Source organism: Echinops telfairi, unplaced genomic scaffold (genome assembly GCF_000313985.2).
Source record: "Echinops telfairi isolate 266 unplaced genomic scaffold, ASM31398v2 ScPeMD7_443;HRSCAF=831, whole genome shotgun sequence".
Classification (NCBI taxonomy): Eukaryota; Metazoa; Chordata; class Mammalia; order Afrosoricida; family Tenrecidae; genus Echinops; species Echinops telfairi.
The window spans coordinates 57463412-57486598 of record NW_022104341.1 but is presented as its reverse complement, the minus strand read 5'-3'; the positions used below and the strand labels follow the sequence as shown (position 1 = coordinate 57486598).

The following is a 23187-nucleotide window of genomic DNA, read 5'->3' as shown; positions in this document are numbered from 1 at the left end:
TGGCAAACGGGGTGACTCAGAGGTTGAGGCTGTGAGCAAGGCCAAGTTGACTGGCTTAGAGCAGTGGTTAGAAAATTCTTTGGCAATGTTATCCCATCATCTGGCTTAAAATGGGTCAATTCCAACTCATAGGACAGAGTAGAATTGTACCTTTGGGTTTCTGGGGCTGTACATTTCTAAAATTTAATTTTAATAAATCATTTTATTGGGGGCTCTTACAGCTCTTATAACAATCCATACATCAATTGCATCAAACACATTTGTACATATGTTGCCATCAGCATTTCCAATACATTTTCTTTCTACTTGAGCCCGTGGGATCAGCTCCTCTCTTTTCTCCTCCTACCCACCTCGTGAACCCTTGGTAATTTATAAATTCTTGTTATTTTCATGTTTTACACCATTGCTGTCTCCCTTCACCCACGTTTCTGTTGTTCGTCCCTCTGCTGGGCCGGGGTGGTGGGGTGGTGGTGTACGTCCATTATCACTGTAGGCTCTCCCTTTTTCCTCCTTCCCCCACCTTCCTTCTTCAATGCGTGGTTTCCCTACTCTCATTATTGGTCCTGAGGGGGTTATCTGTCTTGGATTCTGTGTGTCAAGAGATTTCATCTGTACCAGTGTACATGCTCTGGTCTAACCAGATTTGTAAGGGAGAACTGGGGTCATGATAGTGGGGGTGTGGGGGAGGGGAGGAAGCATTAAAGAACTAGATGAACATTGTGTTTTGTCGGTGCTATACTGCACCCTGGCTGGCTCATCCCTTCCTTGTGACCCTTCTGTGAGGATATGATCAACTGTGTACAGATGGGCTCTCCATTCTGACCCCCTTCGTTCGCATCGAAATGGATGTTTGTTTTGGGTCTTCTGATGTCTTATACCTGATCCCATAGACACCTTGTGATCACATGGGTTGGCGTGCTTCTTCCATGTGGGATGTACATTTTTAGGGGAGTTGACAGCCTCATCTTTCTCCCATGGGGAGAGGCTGGTAGTTCGAACTGCTGACCTTTTGGCTTGTATGTAACCCACTACACTACCAGGGCTCTTACATCACCTGGCCCAATAAAGACTTTCTGAATGGATAAATCTGATTTCCCTAAACAATCTCATGGTGTCAGCAGGGCATCAAATATCAATGCAAATGACTTCAACAAGAGTCACTGCTAGCAAATGCCAGATCCTGCCACGATGGGGACTGGCAACAGGCTGTCACCAAAGCCCTGATGATGACGCAGGGGAGGGAGGTGACTGACTGAGCCTCTGTGTATTGGGGAATGTTGTCGTTGGCTGCGGTACCTGGAGAATTGAGGGAACACTTTCTAGTTAAGCTCCTTCCTGTTGTTGGCATTGTCCTGGGATGATCATTGCCCAGCCGTGTCTACTGTGCGGGCAGGAAAGTCACCATAGCTGCTGTGGCTGGAAGCAAAAGAGACTTCAAGGAAGCCCTGGAATTCAGCTCCCGAGGGGCCCTGAGAGCAGAGTGACTATGAGCAGGTATGACCATTTCCTCCTGCTGCCCACCCCACGGACCTGGTAGTCAGAAAAGAAACAGCTGTCTGACCGCCCATGGTGACTGCCCTTCACAGAGGAACTGCTGGGCTCTAGGGGTGCTAGGTGTGCACACTGGGCACCTGGGGACAGCTAAGAGTCTCTGTATCTCGGATTTTACTCCCTGGAAATTCATCCTCTTTCTTCCTCTAACCTTACCAGAGGAACAGGAGCCACAACTAAGCTTTCACTCCTCCCGCCATAAAATAAAATAGAAGCTTAAGTTGCTGATCAATCCAAGGAAATAAAACGTGATCCCAAGGGAGAAAATTAGGAGCTCAAGTACTGAGAAAGAAAGGCAACTCATGGAGCAGTCTGCACCCCTGGAAACAGGCGTTTGGGATAAACATAGTAGGTAACCTTAGAAGGATAAGGCCCACCCAATGTCCGAGGCAAATGGCCACGAGGCAGCCACGCGTGGATTCCGTACTAGAAGTCTGTTGTTGAAATAAAGAATTCCACCAAAGGATTAACACGCAGAAAGGGCTCATCTGAAGATTGAATTAATAAATGTGAGAGTCAGGGACACATTTGTCCAAAAGCACCCAAAAAGATGAAATACCTTGAACAATGGGGGGGGGAAATTAATGCATTTTTAAAGACTTAATTTGAAATTTAGAACAGGAGAAAAAATAAAACAAACCTCAGGTTCTTTACAAGTCCAGACTTAGTGGGCTCCTTGAGAGTGGAGGAACCCCCAGGTCTAATGCCCTGAACTCACCTTAAAACTTTGAAAGGAAACTGCTCCTGAAGGTCACCTTTCCGCTACATAACTGATTCGTTAAATAAACGGTATCACACATAGATAAAAAGAAAAGCATCTCAGCATTATCGGTCATATTCCACATCATTTAAATGTTTTGTGATGGAGGTAAAATAAAAAAGACCCCAAAATACTAACAAATCATAAAAAATTTAATGTAGAATGATCAAATAGGGCTGACCCCTATTTGCTGCGCAATGCAGCTAATCATATTAAAACTAAAAAGGAAAAAAGGCTGTCTTCTTAACAGATGTAACAGATATAGAAAGAGAAGTTAGCAATGTTGTATACCATGTCATAAAAATTCAAATTCCTTGAAAACTAGGAATAGAAAAGAACTTTTGGAAGACTCCCCCCCCCCCACATGCAACAAAACTCTTATTAATAAAGCACTACAAGCACATACCCTTTAAAGTTAGGAGTAAGATAAAAACCAAAAAAGGAAGTAAGAAGTTGACTATGACGATTGGTCGGAGAGGACATGTTAGTTTGCTGCTAGTGTGATTGTTTCCAGAGAAAAATTAAGAAGGTGATGTAAGAAATAAATTATTAGAACTAGCAGGTTTACCAGAAAGAAAATCAACATCCATAGGTTTTTAGTTTTGTTTTCTTAACATCGGGAAATAAAATGCCATCTGGATAGCAAGCTAAGAAGACGAAAGTGGCTAGGAATTAAGGAGTTTACCTTACAAAGAGTGCAAGTAAATATTAAATAGGAATTTTTTAACCACCACAGAAAAGTGTAAGTGGAGATCTGAATAATTATGCAAACAAACAAATAGCATTTTAGTGGGGCCATTTAACATAGTAAAATATCACCTCTCCCTAAATTAAACTATTCATTTCATTTAACTTCAATTAAAATATCAGTTGGAATACTTGGGGACTCTAATGAACTGATTCTAAAAATTATATGGAAGAATGAAAGCTCATGAACATTTAATACCACTTTGAAAAAAGAAGAGCCACAGAGAAAGAGATGTTGCCATCCCAATAGACATCACCCAGCCCGATGAGTGGCCAACGCCTTCTGATGAAGAGGCAGAGCCAGGACTCAGTGCTAGGAGAGTGTGAGACTTGGCAGATGATAGAAAAGGAGTCACCAATCCATAGAAACTAGAGGGATACTTAGAAATTGTTCGGGGGAATTGGTTCACTTCATGAAAAAGTAATGACACTTAATCCCAGGAAAGAAATGTTTGCTAGTATATTATTGACTAGGCAAAGGGATTCAACTGTGTGGATCATATCAAACTGTGAATACCATTGTCAGGAATGGGAATTCCAAAACACTTCATTGCACTCACACAGCACCTGTACCCAGACCAAGAGGCAGTCATTTGAACAGAGCAAGGGGATGCTGTATGGTTTAAAATCAGGACAGGGGTGTGTCAGAGTTGTAGCCTTTCACTATACGTATTCAATCTGAATGTTGAGCAAATAATCCAAAAAGCCCGTCTATATGAAAAACACAGCACCAGGATTGGGGGAAGACTCATTAACAACTTGTGGTATGCAGACACAACTTTGCTTTCTGCAAGCAAAGAACTTGAGCACTTTCTGACAAGACTGCAACCTTTGATAGTTATTACCCCTCAGCACAAATAAAACAAAAACCCTCTCAACTGGACCAATAGACAACATCATGATAAATAGAGAAACGACCAAAGGATTTCATCTGGTTTGGATCCACAATCAACACTTATGGAAGCAGCAGCCAAGAAATCAAATGGTGTATTGTATTGAGTCAATCTGCTGCACAAGACTTCTTTAAAGTGTTGAAGAGCAATGATGTTACTTTGAGGAGGACTAAGGGGTACCTGATCTCAGCCATGGTATTTTCGATAGCCTCATATATTTGCATGTGAAAACTGGATAATGAATAAGGAATACCAGAGAAGAAATGATTCATTTGAATTATAGTGTGACCGAAGAGAACTGAATGTCCCATGGCTGCCAGAACAACGAGCAAATCTGCCTTACAACTACAGAGAGGATGTGCCTGGGGGCAGGATGACAAGACTTTATTTTCAGACTTTTAACATGTTATGGGAGAGGCCAACTCAAAAGCCCAAACTCACTTCCCCCGAGTCTCTTCTGACTCTGGTGGCATGGCAGGTTCTGAGTTGGGCTGCTAGCTACAAAGTCAGCCCTTCCAAACCACCAGTCAATCAACTGGAGAAGGATGAGCCTTTCTCTCCTCTAAAGAGTTACCATTACAGAAATCTACCAAGGCAGTTCTGCCCTGCCCGATAGGGTTGCTGTGAGTCCAGAGAGAGCAATCCCAGGAAAGGACATCATGCTTGGTAAAGTGGATGGTCATTGAAAAAGAGGGAGACTCTTAACAAGCTGAGTCGGCCCAGTGACCGCAACAATGTGCTCAAACATGACAATGTGCTCAAACATTGCGAAGATGACACTGGACTGACTGGGCAGTGTTGCTTTCTGTTATACATAAGGTTGCTATGAATCAGAGTTGATTCAACAGCACCTAACAGTAATGCCATCTTTCTCCTGATTTAAAAAAACAAAGTGGGAGAGGGGTGAAACAAAGTTGGGGAAAACCTTTGAGATGGATTTAGATGAAAAACGTAAATGTAAAAAGCAAAATTAAATGCTGATGGGAGGGGATGTGACTGAGTAGCTGTGTGAAACCAGGAGTGGAGGGGATTCCATACACACGGGACCCAAAATGCGCAAATACACTTATGTTGACATGACTGCCTATCTGCAAAAAACACATCCGAAAGGTTTAGAGATCTGGCTGGCTGAGGCAAAATATTTTTAGGGTTGAAAACTGAAATGTGATTAATACCTAGACTAAAAAGTCTTTTTTTTTTTTTTTTTTAACAAAAGGCAATTTTGCAAATCAGGGAGAAGACAGAAAATTCAACAGAAAAAAAATAAGTAAAGCCCTCATTTATGATTAGATACTTGACAGAAGGGGAAAGGCAAAAGGCTAGTAATATGTAAAGAAAAATTTAACCTCATGAAAAACAAAACAAAAACCAGAAAATGAAAATAAAACCATAATTAGAAACTGTTTTACAAGTATCCGTTTGGCGAAAATTAGGAACTCAAAAATACCAAGGGGAAATGGAAACTCTCATATTTTTCTTGTCGGATGGTCCACTGATGGGCTGTGTTAGAGAACAATCTGTCAGGAATTCATGAAATAATATGTGTGTGTCTACTCTGAGTGTAAGCAGTTCTGTGTTGATGGACCCACATAGACACGTGAGACGTGTTAGCAAGGAATTGGAATGAACTTGGAGACTCTTCCAACTTGGAGATTGGGAAAAGAAAGGGTTTAGATAGGGGCTTGATTAAGTGAGCTGGATAAAACAGCAGGATGGATAAAACAGCAGGATGGGGGTGTCCCAGAAGCATAATGCTGTGTGAAAAAAGGAATTGAAAAAAGCATTATATTGACTTCACAGTGCATCTCCTGAAAATAAAACTCAAGCATGAAGCAACACTAATTTTCAAGGATACTTATAAATGGATTCATAATCAATGCTCCTGGAAGCAGCAGTCAAGAGAGCAAATGAATGCATTGCATTAGGTAAATCTATTGTACAAGGCCTCTTTAAAATGTGGAAAAGCAAGGATGCTACTTTGAGGACTAAGGTGTGCCTGACCCAAGCTATGGTATTTTCATTTTTTTAAATCATTTTATTGGGGGCTCATACAACTCTTATCACAATCCATACATCCATCAATTGTGTAAAGCCACCTACGCATTCATTGCCCTCATCATTCTCAAAACATTTGCTTTCAGCTTGAGCTCTTGGAATCAGCTCCTCATTTTTCTTTTTTTTCCCCTCCCTCCCTGCTCCCCACTCCCTCATGAACCCTTGATAATTTATAAATTATTATTATTTTATCATATCTTACACTGCCCAATGTCTCCCTTCACCCACTTTTCTGTGGTCCATCCCCCAGGGAGGAGGTTATATGTCAATCCTTGTGATCAGATCCCCCTTTGTACCCCCGCTTCCCTCCACCTCCCAGTATCACCACTCTCACCACTGGTCCTGAAGGGTTCATCTGTCCTGGATTCCTTGTTGCCAGTTCCTATCTGCACCAGTGTACATCTCCGGTCTAACTAGGTTTGTGTTTTCAGTCGCCTCATATGCCATGAAAGTTGGACACTGAATGAGGAAGACTGAGGAAGAATTGAAACATTTGACTTATGGTGCTGGAGAAGAATATCGAAGGTACCACGGACTGCCAAAAGAACAAACCATTCTGTCTTGGAAGAAGTACAGGCAGAATGCTCCTTAGAAGCAAAAATGGTGAATCTTTGTCTCGTGAATTTTGGCCATGTTATCAGTACAGAGCAGGCCCTGTCGAAGGACATCATGCTTGGTTAAGTCGAGGGCCAGCGAAAACCAGGAAGGCCATCCCCAAGATGAGGTGACACCATGGCTCCAACAATAGTCTCAGACACGAGAACAATTGTGTGTACGATGCAGGACTAGGCAGTGCTTCGTTCTGTTGTACACAGGGTCACTGCGAGTCAGAACCAACTGGACAACACCTAACGACAGCAATAATAACATATATATCCCTGGGTGGTACAAGTAGTGAATGTGATTGGTAGCAACTGAAAAGTTCAAATTCTTGTTCACCCAAGGATGCCTTGCAAGAAAAGTCAGGCAACCTAAAGCCCCCAAACTAGCCATTGCAAACCCAATGGGGCATGCCTACCCTCTGACACATGTAGGGCCGCTATGAGTCGGTATCACTGCTGCTACAACTGCTTTTGTTTATTCTGGTGAAATAAACAATAGAAGATGGATTTACAACTCTGTTCTGTCAAGTCCATTTTAACCCATAGAGATCCTATATGGCAGACGAGAACTGCTCCTTTGGGTTTCTGAGTAGTTTTAAACCTTCTGGGTTTAAAAATCTTTAAAGAGGCAGTCAGCCTCCTCTTTCCTCTCAGGGAGCAGCTACTGGTTTTGAACCACTGACCTTGTGGTGAGCAATCCAACAAGTAGCTCACTCCACCTCCTGGACTCTGCTGGAGGATGGATTCGAAGGATGTATATTACATTCTCTAGAGCAGGTGCAAATGGAAACACAGGACTGGAGCGAGGAATGGATGATGAAGGGGAAAATCATTTTTAGATATCATTCCATGGGATTCTTATACAAGTTGATGCTGCTAACTTGCCAGGAGCTGAGAAGTAGGATGAATTTAAATGCGTGAACCTGAAGCCCTTAGCAAAAACGGAGAAAAAAAGTTTCCGGTGGTTTTGGGTTTTGCGGGGGGCGGGGGGAGATGAGTTGTTTTGTGTATATCTTTATCCCCTACAATTTTGTCCTTCCTTTCCCCATAAAGAGTCGCTGGCTCCTCGCCGGGTCTCCGTGCACTCCGAGGGCGAGAACAGCATGGTGGTGACTTGGGAGCCCCCCGGGAGCCCAGGGGCTGCTGTCCAGGAGTACGTGGTGGCATGGCGGGACCTTCATCCCGCGCGTGGCACACAGCCCCAGCTGGACTGGCTGAGGAGCCCCGCCTACAACACAGCGGCTTTGATTTCAGGTACTGACGCTTCACACACCCCCCTTTTGGAGTCTTACTGAGGGGGCTCCAGGCTAAGAGGGAGCAGTTCAACCACTGCAGTCATAGAGGGTCAGCTGGGGTCCAACACGGCCCTTAGGATGAGGAATGTTTAAGTCGAGGCCCGCGGAGCCCAGGAGGAGTTCCCATCAGCACCCAGCTGCCGACCCAAAGGCTGGTGGTGAAAATGCCCGTGTGCAGGAGAATGCGCAGGAGAAAGGCCTGGCGACCTGCCTCTGTGAGGAGCCCGGCCGAGAGAGCCCCCTGGAGCAATTCTCCCCGCACTTGGGGGTCTATGAACCGGAATCAATTCCGTAGCACCCAACACCCAACAGCTACTACAGCGCTCACCCCAAACTCACTGCCATTGACGCGATGCTGAGTCATCATTTCTGAGACGGTAACTCTTCAGGCGTAGATATCCTCGAGTGACCGAGTTTCGAACTTCTGACCTTGCTGATCTCAGGGCATGACCTCCATGCTACCAGGGCTCCTAACTACAGTGCAGTCCCCTATACAACGAATGAGTGATCGCTGGAGAGCTAAGGGGTAAGCCGTCAGCGTGATGGACAGATACCTTGGCATTTGGGAGCTCATTCCTTTCTCAAAACAATCATGAAAAAAACCACAATCTCTAAATTTCAATCCCCAAATCTACTGCTTATTCATGTGATAAATTCAGAATTATCTCTGTAATGATTAAGTGTTCTGATCCTCAGTTTCCTTGTCTGTTCATTGTTAAAACCAAGTGAAAGTAGTTGAGAATATCTGAAAAGGATTGAGTATTAATGTCAATTTTAAGCAAGAGGCAGTTCTCTATAATGGTCAAAAGTCCTGATTCTGGAGCGAGGTTTCCTGGTTTGAGTCTAAGTTCTGCCACTTACTAGTTGCATGATGTAGGTTAAATGACATCTTTGTGCCTCGGTTTCCTGATCAGTAAGATGGAGCTAGTTACATGACTGACCTTACCGGGTTATTGTGAACACTAAAATAATTAGCCCATAGAAGACGTTTTGAACAGTATTTGACACATTTCAATGCTCGATGTAGTTAGGTATTATTATATGTAATAGTGCTTACAGTTCCATAGGTTTTAAAATTCTAAGTCTCATAGTTTTTCGTTATAACACCACAATTATTACAAGCGTCCTGGAGACTGTGCACGGCCTGCTTAGGTAGTCAAAACTTGCCCAAATCAAATAATACAGCACCCCCCTCTTTTGCAGGCTGGGTTCCTCAGAGTCTCGTGGGCTGTGTGTCTTCTTTAGTTGTGATGAAAACACGCGTAAGAAAACATACCTGCTCTCAACTGTTGCTGTTTGTACAGTTAGTTCAGTGACATTGATTACATTCTTCAAGTGGTACAATCCTCCTTCCTGCCCTCCTCCAAACTATTCCACCACCATTAACTCAATGCTGGCTAAGGAAAAAATGCTCCCTCCCCCATTCCTTCCACCCCGGCTCTTATTGGTTGCCACTGCGTCAGGTCTAATTTATGGCAACCCTGTGTGCACAGATTAGAACTGCTCCTAAGAGTTTTCAAGGCTATAGCCTTTCGAAGCCAGTATTCCAGGCTCTTCTGGTGGCTTCAAACTGCCAACCCTCACAGCCAGCAGGCTAGGGTTTAATCATGTGGGTGGGCCACCAAGGAACTCGCTCCCACCCCGATAGCCTCTAATCATCTTCAGTTTTATATTTGTTTATTTCATACAAGTGGAATCATGCAAATTTGTCTATTCGTTACTGACTAATTTCACTCAGCAGAGGTGTTCCCCAGGTTCACCTATGCTTAAGGACTTCATTTCTCCTTATGGCTGAGTAGTACATATACCCCTTACTGCTTAGCCGTCCTCCTGTGGATGGCCATTTCCACTCTCCCCGCCCTTCTGCAGTCGTGAAAAGTGCTGCAGTGAGCACTCGTGCGTGTTTCTGTTTGCGTCCCTGTCTTCACCTCTTCAGGGGTGTGGCAGTTCAATAATTGTACGTTAACTTGAGGATATAAAAAAGCATAAGGAGGTATACAATCTGTCATCAGGTCACAGCCTGGTGCTGTCCCCTTGGGATGTAGTCTTATAAAGAGGACCCTAGGAACTCTCTCTCCCCTGTCACTTTCCTGCTTGCTAGCTGTCATGTTTCCACCCGCCTTGGATCTACACTCTGCACCTACACGCCTGTGATCTTCTGCATCCTATATCATTGCTTGTGGCTGTGGACTAGTATTGGACTTACAGACTTGAGTTGGACTAAGCTGAGATGTTTTCTTGATATATAATTACTTCTTGGCATAAAGCCCTTTCTTATACATACATGAGTGTCACTGGATTGTTTCTCTAGTTAAGTAGTCAACCTGGCCTAACGCATAGGTATATACATATATACATACATACCTAGGACGAAGATTGATGAATCACATGGTAGTGCTATGTTCAGCTTTTTGAAGAGCCAACAAGCTGTTTCCCAAGGTGGCTATATCATTTCACATTCCCACCCACAGCAGCTGAGTGTGCTTGTTCTAGTTTTAATCACTACACTTAAGGAGAGTCCTGACTTAGATGACCTAGCATGGATACAGAGAAGGCAAATACGACAATGAGGGAACTTATTATCTAAAGTCCATTGAACTGTGTGTAAGAGAATTCTAGAAATGTGAGAGAATTCTGGATGGAGACGGGGATGCTTGATGGTTGTTGCTAGCTTTGACTGGTGCATATAAGAGACCACGAGTCCTTTGTTGCTCTGGAGAGGAAAACTGAGACTCTGGCATGGTAATTTTAAGATGGCAGATTTTAGATCACTTGAGAAAGACCTTTCTTAGTCTTAATGGTGTCTTGTAGAACAAGCAATCTCCTCTCAAGTCTTATGATCTCTGATCCTGGAATTGTTGCAATCAAACCAGTTTTCCTTCAGGGATGTTCTGCCCCTCAAATCAGAAGAAACTGTTTTCAGAAAGGTACTTGGTAAACCCTGAGACACCACAGAAATGAGCAATGCGTACTATAAACTACATGAGGACTTGGCTTTGTTGGATATTTTGAATTATATATAGTACCTACAGTTCCTTATGCCACATCTGTTATAATGATAAGTCTCCTTTCTTGCAGAGAACATCAAGCACTACATCTGTTATGAAATTCGAGTGTGTGCACTGTCAGGAGACCAGGCAGGCTGCAGCACTGTTTGGGGTGACTCCAAGCACAAAGGTGAGTCCTGGGTCCTTTTGCCACATTTTGCTTTTGTGATTTTGATAGGAGAATGATGAAAAAGCTTCTCTGTTCTACTTGACAGCACCGTGGAGCGGCCCTCATATTAATGGCATCACAGAGCAAAAGGGAATTGTTTTGATTTCATGGAACAGAATTCCAGTCAAGGAACAAATGGGCTGCATCCGGTCTTACAGGATCTACTGGAAGAAACAGGACTCAGATTCCCAGCCTCAGCTCTGTGGTATGTGTGAGAACCAAGTTCAGTGGAAGCCTTCATGCTTAGATGCCAGGGGAACATATAGATAGGCATGTGCCTGTGCACATGTACTTACAGGTGCTAGCACCATGCCTGGTGCTTAGTGGGCACTCTCGCAGATGTTGTAGAACTAAATGAGTGAAGAATATGAATATAAAAGACAGCTAGACACACACACACACACACACACACACACACACACACACACAGTCAGACCTGTGTTCTATTCCCAGCTAATGTACCCCGTGAACAGACATCACTCATCTTTCACGGGGGCTTGCTTGCTGCTATGTTGTTGAACTGGTTTCCGCAGAGCTTCCATGATAAAATGGACTAGGAAGGGAAAGCTTTCAGAGATCTACTTCTGAAAAACCAGCCCACAAAAATCCCATAGATTATAACAGTCCAATCCACAACTGATCATGGGGACAACACAGGACCAGGCAGCATACCAACCAAATTGCAGCTAACACACACACACACACACACACACACACACACACACACACACACACACAGTTACTGGATATGTTACGCACTAAACAAATTGCTAAGGATACTGAAGTGAAAAGCATTGACTAGGCTCTCTAGTTGCTTAGTTCAATAGGGAGACAATATAAAAGAGACAGCGGGACAGTGTTTCAAAAATCACTTCAATGCTATATAGAGCATGCTGATTCAAAAGTAATATATTTGGTAAGGCGACCAGATTTTAACATTGGTAAAGCGGGACAAAAGTGGGACACCATTGATAAAACTCATATCCTGGCGAAATAGCCACATGGCAGCCGAAAACCGTATACCCTAGCTTGTCGTGCATTCTTTCCAAAAATCGGGACTTTTTAAAAACCCTGCGGGATGCGGGAAAAATTGTTAAAAATCAGGACTGTCCCACCAAAAGCGGGACGTCTGGTCACCTTAATATTTGGGGAGCTTTTAATTCTCCACATTTGTAAGTGTCAGCTTCTCTAGAGAAGCAAAGCCAATGAAGAGAAATTTATATTGATTTAAATTTATGCACTTATTCATGAATTTATAAGTTTATACATGAAGAGAAAATTATATATGTCACACTGTTATAACACCAGGCAAGCCCAAGCCCAGGCAGGTTCCAAGTTAATGGGTCAGATATTAGGCTGGAGGCTTCTCCTGACTTGCATAGCTGTGGGGTTGTGGGGCCTAAGACCAGCAGAAAGATCATAGGCTTGTGGCTACAAAGGCAGCTGACTCCAAGGTCAACAGGTCAGGCTTGTGACTGCAGAGGCAAATAAATCTTAGGTCTGAGGGTCAGATGACAGGTCACTGGCTACTCCCAGGATTGGCAGGCAATATGGCAGGCTGTTGGCTCAAGTTCAACAAACCAGAGGTCAGTGAGGTAGTTACAGAATCCAAACCCAACAAAAAGCAAAGCAAACTTTCCCACAGCATCCCCTTATACTGGCAGCAGATCTCGCTTGGAGAAAACTTCTTTCCAATTGATTGCATCAGAACTGTAATCGAGTTGCATCCCATACTGATTTTCTTAAAACTAATTGACTGCTTATAGGAGATCCCACTATGGAGGTGATCACATTGTGTTAGATTACGTAATGAGGATTTAGTAAAGTCTTAAAAGCCAAACCCCTAAGAATCCTAGCCCAGCCAATTGAATACAAAACCTATCATCATAGCATATTATTTTCTCCCTAAAAGTGATAAAATACAACACAACGTAAGTAACCCCTTATGACCCTAATTATTCTATGCCTAAGACTAAAGCATTTGAAGTTAACTCTGGCTGGAGCTTGATCTCAGATATGTTCATGGATTCCCTCATTCACACAACAGCTCCAAGCCCTAGCCAAGTAGGATATTCCATCTTTGTGTAATTCAGAGCTTTCGTCCACCTGCACTCAAGTTTAACCTTCTCTTTACTAGATACACACTGGCATGCTATTCCAGGGCATGTATTCTACAAGAAATAATAGTATCATCCTTTAGGGGAATTATAATATACAAGCATATATAGCAAAGCCACTCTGAGAACTAGACGCAGAAAGCTGGCTGTTGGAGAGATTTTTACCTGAGAAATTCATATAAATAATATTTTCAGATGGTGAAAACCTTTAAATAATTCAGAAAGTTGCATAATGAAAAGTCTTCCTTTGACTACACTTAGGCCCATTTCCCTCTAACAGATAACCACTATTAGCAATTCTGCTTGAAGAAGAAAAAATATAAGCAGGTATTTGGGTTCTTATTTTATATTCTGAGCAGTACCTTTTGTCCACGAGCAATACATACTAAAGATATTTACACATCTTTCAAAATGGATCTGCCTTATTCTTTTTTTTTAACAGTTCTGAAGTATCCCATTTAAAGGCTTATGATCCTGTGTTTGATTAGACCCCATAGATGAACAGGTTATATAACACTGAACAGAACTGCTTCCCACGGGGCATGCCTGGTTATGTTAGTTCTGAAATGTACTCCAAGAGGAGATGAGTGAATTTGGCTTCCTCTTGGTCCATTTGGTATTCTTTGCGGGAAATTTGCCACTGCCCACTCCACCCCACCTCCCTCCTTTTTTTTCCTTTTCCATTTTGGCAGTATATAAACAGAGATGCTTATTTACAGCCAGAATGATCAACACGATCAGCTGGTTCTTGAAGCAGTTTTTCTGATGTTGAGTACAATACCAGCCTCATTTTGCCCCAAATCCAACGAATGAAAACCTGTAAGGCTCTTTCCAATAGCTTAAAAGGAGGTGGGGCATGCAAGTTGAGAGCGTCAAACCAAGTTAGGCTACGTTTTTGTTTAATTCAGCTAGCACTTACTAGTAAAGACCCATCCCTTGCAGAGAGCTCCCAGTCTAAGTGACGGACCTGGAAAATACATAGACACGGTGCACCTGCTATAATCATGGACTGCTATAATCATGACTGCCCATGGCATTGGGCAGCCGGGAGTCACCGATGAGTCTGCAGGCCGTGTCTAGGGAGTGGCAGGGACAGTGAGAGAAAGACACCTGGAGAGACAGGAGAAAGAAGCTCCGAGCAGGCAGGGCCCCATCGCACTAGTCCGTGGACATGGACAAGCCGGCGGCCTCATCTGGTCAAGAAAGAAGTGTAACATTTGGGGGGAGCCAGACATCCAAGATTGTCCCCGGGTGGCCCAAACAGTTAAGCAGTTGATGACCAGCCACAGATAGATGGTTTGAACCCATCCAGACTCCCCTAGGAAGACAGGGCTGATGATGATGTGCTTCCAAAGGGTCACAGCTTTGCAACCTCTTTAGAGAAGGTCTACTCTGCACACATGGGCTCTCCGGAAGTTAGCCTCAACTCGATGTGGAATAACATGTTACAGGTCCACAGGGGAGTCTGGTGGACAGGCATTCCTCTAGACATCCGTGGTTAGTGTCTTGTGCACCAAGCACACGCCACCCTTCTCTACTGGAGCACACATTCGACTTCCTTCCTACTTGGTTGGCTGCTGCTTCTTCTTCTTTTTTTAAGGACTGGGAGGCTCCGGGGGCAGGGGCTGGGACAAGAATAGGAGTCACGTGGGCTGAAAGACTGGGGGTGTGGTCTGGAGAGGGCCAGAGAGTCTGTGGATACAGAGGAGCCTAGGGGTGCTGAGCAGGCCTGGCGGCTAAGAGAAGCTGAAGGTGGAGACAGGGGAGAGCTTCAGAGCGTCCAGGGAAGGGACTGGGTCAGAGGGAGGCAGAGAGGGCCCAGGAGCTCAGGGAGGGAGGCCGAGGGGAGGCCTGGGATGCAAGGAGGGCCCTGGGCGGTCAGTGATTTCCCAGGACAGGCCGGAGGGCCCAGGGTGTGTGTGTGTGGTGGTGGGGGGGGTGTGGACAGAGGGGGCCTGGAGGTCCAGCCAGAGGCCTACAGAGCATGGGGTTCCAGGGAGAGTTCTGGAAAGATCCACCAGAGGGAAGGATCCAGGGGCCACTCTGCTTGGATTTGCGGGGCTTCCAAAAGTTTGTGGGCCAGTGGAACGGAATATTTCCTGGAACTTTTGGAAGCGCCCTCCTACAAAGCGGCTGGAGGCCAAAGCAGGGGCCAGGGGATGTATGTGGAGGTCTGAGAAGGGGCCCCAGGACTCAGAGGAGGGGCCCAGGGTTCAGGGAGGGTCCTGGAAGTCCGAAGGAGGTCCTAGGGGTACCGGGAAGGGCCAGAGGCTGCAGGAACAGGCCTGGCCAGGAGACACCAGGAAGGCGTTGGGGACACAGAGAGGAGGCCAGGGCCGGAAAGATGAGGCTCTTTCATGCGCCCAGGGCCCAGCGGGGTGGGGGACAGTCGGGGTTGGGGGCGACTAGGAGCCAAGGTGGTGCGGAGCGGGGCCTGTGCGGCCCCTCACCCGCTTCTCCTCCTCCTCCTCAGGGCACACTCCGCCCACAGCTACCACCTCCCACTGCAGCCTCCAGCTGCCTACCCCTGCACCACCCCCAACCCCCCCACCCCCCGCCCCCAACCCCGCTTTCCTTGGTTGTCTTCTCTATCAGACTGCAATCATCATGAGGGCAGAAGCCAGGCCAGGCCTAAAAAAATTCCTTTTTTTTTTTTTTGGCTTACCACTGTCTTCCCTGTACCTATAACAGGCCAGGCACAAAGTGGGCACGCAATCAATTCTGTTTTTGTTGAATAAAAAATGCATGAACACGGTCCCCTTCCTGAGTGGCCCTGCTCTGCTGCTAACTGAAAGGCTAAGGTTCAAATACACCCAGGGTCCTGAGGGAAGAAAGCCTTGGCGATCTAATTCCTGAAAACTTTGCCATTGAGCACTCTCGGGAGCAGTCTCCTCTGACATGCTTGGGGTCACCATGAGTCAGTCTCGATGCACCAGGCAACTGGTTTTCCATTTCCAGGTAATTTTGAGGACTGCTCCCATACTTTGCTGAGCCAGTGGAGATTGTTAAGTTAAAAACCCATTTCCAGTAATAATACAGCTATCTTTCCTCATACCACTAGCACTCATAAACTGGCACCTTGGCCATTCAGCCACCCTGAGCCTATGCAGCCTAACCTTTCAGAGTTTCAGACAGAGGATTGGATGGCCCTCCTCAGACTGGTGGGGCAGTTTTTCCTGCCTAACTTCTTTCTCTCATTACTCAGCTCGCCCTCTGTAGCCAGTCAAAACGACACCATCAGCCTCCTCAGTGCTTCTCCTGGCATGCGTGCGTGCCTGCGTGCGTAAACTTTTCCTGTCCTGCTCCACCGTCCTATCATTCATGCAAACTAAGGACGCCCGATGCAGCAGTGCTGTTGACTCCCTGGCCCTCACCAAGGCTCTCTGGCAGCAAGATGAGCCAACAGCCTCTCTGAAATTAATTTCTTTAATCCCCTGCCTTAGGAAATAAAGGCTTTTAAACAAACATTTATTTTAGCTCAATCATATAATTTACGTTTGTCGAAGCAATTTCATCAGGCTAGAGTCGGCTTGGGGATTTTCCACAAGGTGTTCTGCTCAGTAGGATGCAAAATGTAAAAAAAAAAACAAAAAACAAAAACAACCCTCTGTGCTCGCAGCTGTTGAATGATCTGCTCAGGCCTCGGCCCCTCCAGATAAAGTGGGGATCATCTGCATGGGCTCCATCTTGTCCCTTACCAGAGAGAAAGCAGGGACAGTGATGGAGGGGTTGGAAGAGCTAGCCTGCTGGTAATCAAAATTCGGGAAATACACCATGATTTCAGATTTAGTTTGTTAAGAGTCCAAAATGTAACAGCCCCTCCCCTGAAGTAAAAATCCCTTTTTAGCTCAGTCAGTAGGGTTGTTCTATCTCCTGAAGGTGATAAGCAAGGCCTAGTAAGATGTCACCAGACTAGAAGCGCCTGACAGCCATGAGGCCTCAGGGAGGGATGGTCTGGGAAGGCCAGGTGTGGAAGCATTCCCCAACTGAGATAAACAAGGGTGCTCAGAGGCTTCAGGGAGGAAGGTTTGTAGACAGAGGTGATTTGAAGAAATGTAGATACACGTAATTCCCTATGATAGTTGCAAAGCCTGACCCACCCAACCCCCACCCCTTTTTTAAAGTATCATTGTAAAACTTGTTCTTGTCATATACTGTAGTTTAGGGTACAAGTGGCTTGGTTTCTGCAGGATTTTTGAAGCACTTTGGTGGTCACAAACACCATTGTCTCCTGTCTCTCGCTTGCAGAATAAAGAGTTGTTCTTGGCCGGCATCCGCAGGACACTATGAGATGCCCTAGATCCATGAACCCCGTGAGGCAGATTCTGAACTTCTGAATAGTCAGTGCTTTGCTTCAAGGAGAGGTTCAATACATTTTTGTGAATGCTGAAATAAATTCACCACCTGCCTGCCCCTGAGTTTGTGAGCAGGCATATGATTCAGGCACCAAATGCGGCGCTCTATTTCCACTTTTCCTGTCCCGCTCAAGAGCCAGTCTGCTGAAGCCAGTCCAGCTTTGGGCTGGACTTCACTGTCCTTAAAGGAGCCCTGGTGGCTATGCCCTGGGAAGCTAACTACATCCACAGTTCAAACTTGAGACTGGCTGTTCCCGTGAAGACTTCCAGCCTCAGAAACCCGAAGGAGTAACCCTCCTCTGCCCCTAGGAGTTGGAATCGACTTGGCGTCAGGGAGCTTGAGCTTGGCGTTTGAGATGTCACTCCGGGAGGAGAGATTGCTTATGTACTAAACGCATGCTTCGGCCATGTGTTTTCACACCGATTGAAGAAGATCCACCATATGATTTCGCCCCTATACTCACTACCCTGAGTTGATCCCCTGCCCCCAAAGGGTGCAAAATCAGAATGAATCAAGGTGACTTCAATGTCTAGTTCATTAATTGCTAAACTTTGTTTTCTTCAAGATGCTATTGCTTTGAAAATAGTTTGTACATGTCATCCCCACACACACACCTAAGAATTTCAAATATAGCTAGTAAATGCATGAAAAATCACAGTCATAGGAAATAAAAGTTTACTGCAGCTCAATAATTTCAAATTGCAAGATGTTACATTTTTTTTTTAAATCAAAAGATTTTAACACCACTAAATTTGTGGCTGTCGTTTGATTCCAACTCATGGTGAACCTCTAGGAAAGAGTAGAACTGCCCTGTCGGGTCCCCAAGACTGTAAATCTTTACGGAAGCCGACTATGTCCCAAGGACTGGCTGTGGGTTTGCCCCACTCATGTTTCAGTTAACAGTCACGGGCTTTGAACCATCACTCCGCCAGGCTTCTTCTCAAAAGATGTTCCCAGAGGAAAGGTGTTTATCTGATGTACTATGGAGTAGCGCCTCCATAAAGAACGTCTAAGGCTTATTCGGGTTTTAAGGACTAGGGAATCAGAACTGTTTGAGAACAGCAGTGTTGTGCTGGGGGTGGGACTTTTGTTTTGTTTTGCCTTTGACATTAAATAAAATATTAAAGATGTAAATGAGTAAACGCCCACATTCTAGCAATCCTTTTCATCTGTGCCATTCCTTCCTTTACCGTTCCCCTCCCTTCCAGAAATTCCCTACGAGGTTTCCCAAAACTCACACGCAATAAACAGCCTGCAGCCCAGAGTGGCCTACGTCCTGTGGATGACAGCGCTGACAGCTGCGGGTGAGAGCCCCGGAGGAAATGAGTGGGAATTGTACTTGCAAGGTAAGAGACCACTTCAGAGATAGCAAGCCCACCCCGATGCAGAATGCATCCTCCCACTGTCTTTGGCTTGCGGATGTTCAGCCTTTCATTCACTAATGACTTTCTTGCAGCTACACGCTGCTGCACGTGTGTTCTCCCTCTCTGGCGCGCTCTAACCCTTAATGGTCTGCCTGCAAACAGGGTCGACTTAGGTTTCCAGACTCCGCGGGGATATTTCCATCTCAGAAAGACCTCCCAGACGCACCTCTATACTCTTTTCATCCCCCACTACAGAACTTAAGATGCACTGCACCCCCAGTCCTAACCACCAGCAGGGAAGGGACTGGTACTTCTTTCCCTTGACCTCCAAGGCGGAGAATAGGGCCCAGCACAGCCTCTTAAATCTCTGTCCAGTGAATGACGAGGATAACACCAGCTGTAACCACACAGCAAGGGCACCTGGGCTCCTGATTATGTGCCGGTCCTTGTGCTCAGCTTGCTGCACACCATTGATCATCTCATCCTTACAACCGCCATGCACAGTCTCTGGCCCAGGTGACCGACACTGGGCATGAAATGAATAAAAGAAGGAGGGATAATTATGCTTCTTGACCACTGAGGAAGCCAAGGTACAGAAAGATTACCTGAGGTCATAGAGGTGGTGAGAGGTACCACTGTGAATCACTCAATTTGTTAGGTAAACTCAACGAGCTTTGAGGACAGGACGGAGTGAGCCAGCTAGCATGGACTCCCGTCCTCCAGTCAAGGTAGCGCTCTTCTCTTTGGCAAAGCTTGCCTGCATCTGCTGTACGCATAGAACAGGTGTCATCACCGGGGACGTGGACTTACCACTCAGACGCTTGCTGTAGGCCTCTCCACTTGGGAACTGAAAGCCCTCATCTCCGCAGCCCACCTGTGAAGCCAATGAGTGGGGATTAAGAACTCAGCATCTTTCCACAAGTGGGACTCCACACTCCTCCCATCTGTCCAGGAAGGCAGGCAGATACTGAAGAAAAGTCACATTCTGCCAACTGAAGGGTGGTAAGAAGGCCAACCAAACCAAACTCACCGTCATCAAATTGATTCTGATTTGTGGAGGCCCAAAGGACAGGGTAGAACTGCCCCTGTGGGTTTCTAAGACTAACTCTCTCTTTTCATTTTTATTTGCACATAATCCATACATCACACAATTCAATAGTGCCAATAGTTCAATCGTATCAAGAATTGCACAATCATTACTCCAATCAATGTTAGAACATTTTTTTCATGGTTAAATTGCTTTTCAAAGGAGTTGTTGTGTAATTACCATCCGTTCTAGTGCTCCCTCCCCCTTCCCACATACTTTGTTTGCTCCTCCAACCCGCTCACCCTCCCCATCCCACCCCCAATCCCTATCTCCCCTATAAGCCCTTGCCCTCAGTTATTATTATCTCTATGCATCTACTCCTTCTGCGCTTCACAAACTGGAAAATCCAACAGAAATAATAAAACACAGAAACAAAATAAAGTGGTAAGGATAAAATACTAACAATATAAAGTTAAACATATAGATAATATGTAAGAAAGAAAAGGCCACCATGAGTATTTAAACAGCAGGGGAGTAATTTTTTACATGGATCAAGCAAGAAATACTTGCACCTAGAACAATTTCAGGTTGGGTCAAGAGGGAGGTCAACTGACCAAATATCAAGTTCGATCCAGTATAATCATGATTACAGTGATCTCTATCTGATAGTGAAGCTGTTTGAGACCCTTGCCTGTGGCTAGAGGAAGATCTAGCAGCTGCTTAATCTGACTAGATACTCTGCAGATGGGTTTTGGGCTCCCACTGTCCTCAATAACCTTCTACAAATTGGGTGTTCAGTACTTTTCCCTTTGTCATATGTAAATTTTGTTATTGTCATCTTTGGATGACACAAGCTGGTGTGCTTCTTCCATGTAGACTTAGTTGACTACTTGCTTAGTTGGCTGCTTGTTTGAATACAAGCCTTTAAGACCCCAGACACTATCAATTCTGATTGATAGCAGGGCACACCATCTTCTCGTTCAGCACTTTGCTGGAGCACCCTTATCTTCAGTGGCCATCTCATGAAGGTGAGTGTCAAGCAGAGCCATGTCATCAGAACTTTAACTCTTTAGGAGTAGAAAGCCATATCTTTCCCCTGTGGACCAACTGGCAATTTTGAACTGCTGACATAGAGGTTAGCGGCCCAATGTGTAACCACTACACCACCAGGCCTCCATTAACCCCTCAGTTCAGGCCCTGTTGACCCACTTCTCACAGGGCCTACCTGGACTCACCATTCCCAACTTACTCTCCTTCCCAGCCTCACCATTCAACCAGAAGAAGCATTTCATAAAACACCCAAGCCAGATAGCGCACCCCTTGTTGTAATCCATCAGCCATTCGCCAAACGCCTCCCTTCAAGCTAGAATTCAAACTCCTTAGTTACCTGGCCCTGTGAGATCGGACGGTGTCCTCAGCTGCTCACCCCAACATTCTGTACCTTAAAGCAAGGGCAGGCACCTTGCATTTTCCTGCTGTGCTCCTGCCAGGACTTTGCAGTTTCCTTTGGCTACTCTCTTCCCACACCTGTCCTCTTCACTGACTCACTCCTGAGATAGTTTCGCATACTGTTCTCTGCCTTGTCCATGACCGTCCTTAGACGCATCTATCTCGCGGCAGTATGGTTTGCACATCCCCACATCTGTTGCCTGTACTGTTTTCCTGACCTTTTGAGACAGACCGGCCCATGTCCTGTTCATCTTTGTATCCCAGCACCTGACAGCAAATACTTAATAAGTGCTGGATGAATTAATGGATGGTGGGGAAACGCGGTCACTCTTTTCACTGGAAGAAACAGGAGCCACATGTAAGACCTTAGTTACATGGAGGGTCTGTCCCATGGTTTAGCCAAATGAGTAGTTACTTGGTCTTGAAGGCTTCCTATGTTCACAGACCCTTCTTTTTAAAAAAACCATTTTATTGGAGGCTCCTACAACTCTTATCATAATCCATACATACACCCATTGTTGCAAGCATATTTGTACATTTGCTGCCATGATCATTCTCAAAACATTTTCTTTTTACTTGAGCTCTTGGTATTAGCTCATTTTTCCCCTCTCTTCCCCACTCTCCCTCCTTCAGGTACCCTTGATAATTTATAAATTATTGTTATTTTGTCATGTCTTACACTGTCCGATGTCTCCCTTCACCCACTTTTCTGTTTTCCATCCCCCAGGGAGGGGGGCTATATGTGGATCATTGTGATCAGTTCCCCCTTCCTCCCCCACCTTCCCCTTCCCCTCTTGGTACCGCTACTCTCATTATTGGTCCTGAGGGGTTTATCTGTCCTGGATTCCCTGTGTTTCCAGCTCTTATTTGTACTGGTGTACATGCTCTGGTCTAGCCGGATTTGTAAGGTAGAATTGGGATCTGATGGTGGAGGAGCGGAAGCATTAAAGAACTAGAGGAAAGTTGTATGTTTCTTTGGTGCTACACTGCACCCTGACTGGCTCGTCTCTTCCTTGTGACCCTTCTGTAAGGGTATGTCCAGTTGCCTACAGATGGGATTTGGGTCCCCACTCCACACTCCCCCTCATTCACAATATTATTTTTTGTACTTTGATACCTGATCCTATCGACACCTCGTGATCACACAGGCTGATGTGCTTCTTGCATTGTGAGCATTGTTGCTTCTCAGCTAGATATCTACTTGTTTGTCTTCAAGCCTTTAAAACCCGAGATGCTATATCTTTTGATAGCCTGGCACTATCAGCTTTCTTTACCACATTTGCTATGTACCCGCTTTGTCTTCAATGATCATGTTGGGAAGGTGAGCATCATGGAATGCCAATTTAATAGAACAAAGTGTTCTTGCATTGAGGGCGTACTTGAGTAGAGGCCCAATGTCCATCACTAAACTATAAATATTTCCCCATCCTCATATATAAATATATTTACATATGTACATGCCTGTATTTAGACCTCTATAAATGCCCTTTGCCTTCTACTTCGTTCCTCTATTTCCTTTTACTTTCCTCTTGTCCCACTATCATGTTCAGCCTTCATTTGGGTTTCAGCAATTCCTCTTGGTTACCTTGCCCTTAACCAAGCCCTACCCAGCCTCCTACACCCTCCTCGCTATCGATTTTGGATCACTTGCTGTTCTTTTATCCCTGGGTTTGTTAACACCCTCTTCCTTTCCCCCACCTTCCTCTCTCCCATGTCCCTGGAACCATAGGTCCGCTGTTTTCTCCTGTAGATTGT

The 23187-nt window shown here is 45.2% G+C and overlaps 1 protein-coding gene across 1 annotated transcript in view; it reads left to right on the top strand.

The window, feature by feature from the left end:
- IL12RB2 (interleukin 12 receptor subunit beta 2) overlaps positions 1–23187 on the top strand; it is a 116577-nt gene that overhangs the window by 81546 nt on the left and 11844 nt on the right. The window contains exons 11-14 of the mRNA XM_004699614.2: positions 7662–7862; positions 10982–11080; positions 11166–11324; positions 18801–18938. Of these exons, the coding sequence (XP_004699671.1) occupies positions 7662–7862; positions 10982–11080; positions 11166–11324; positions 18801–18938 (597 nt within the window). The remainder of the gene's footprint in view (positions 1–7661; positions 7863–10981; positions 11081–11165; positions 11325–18800; positions 18939–23187) is intronic.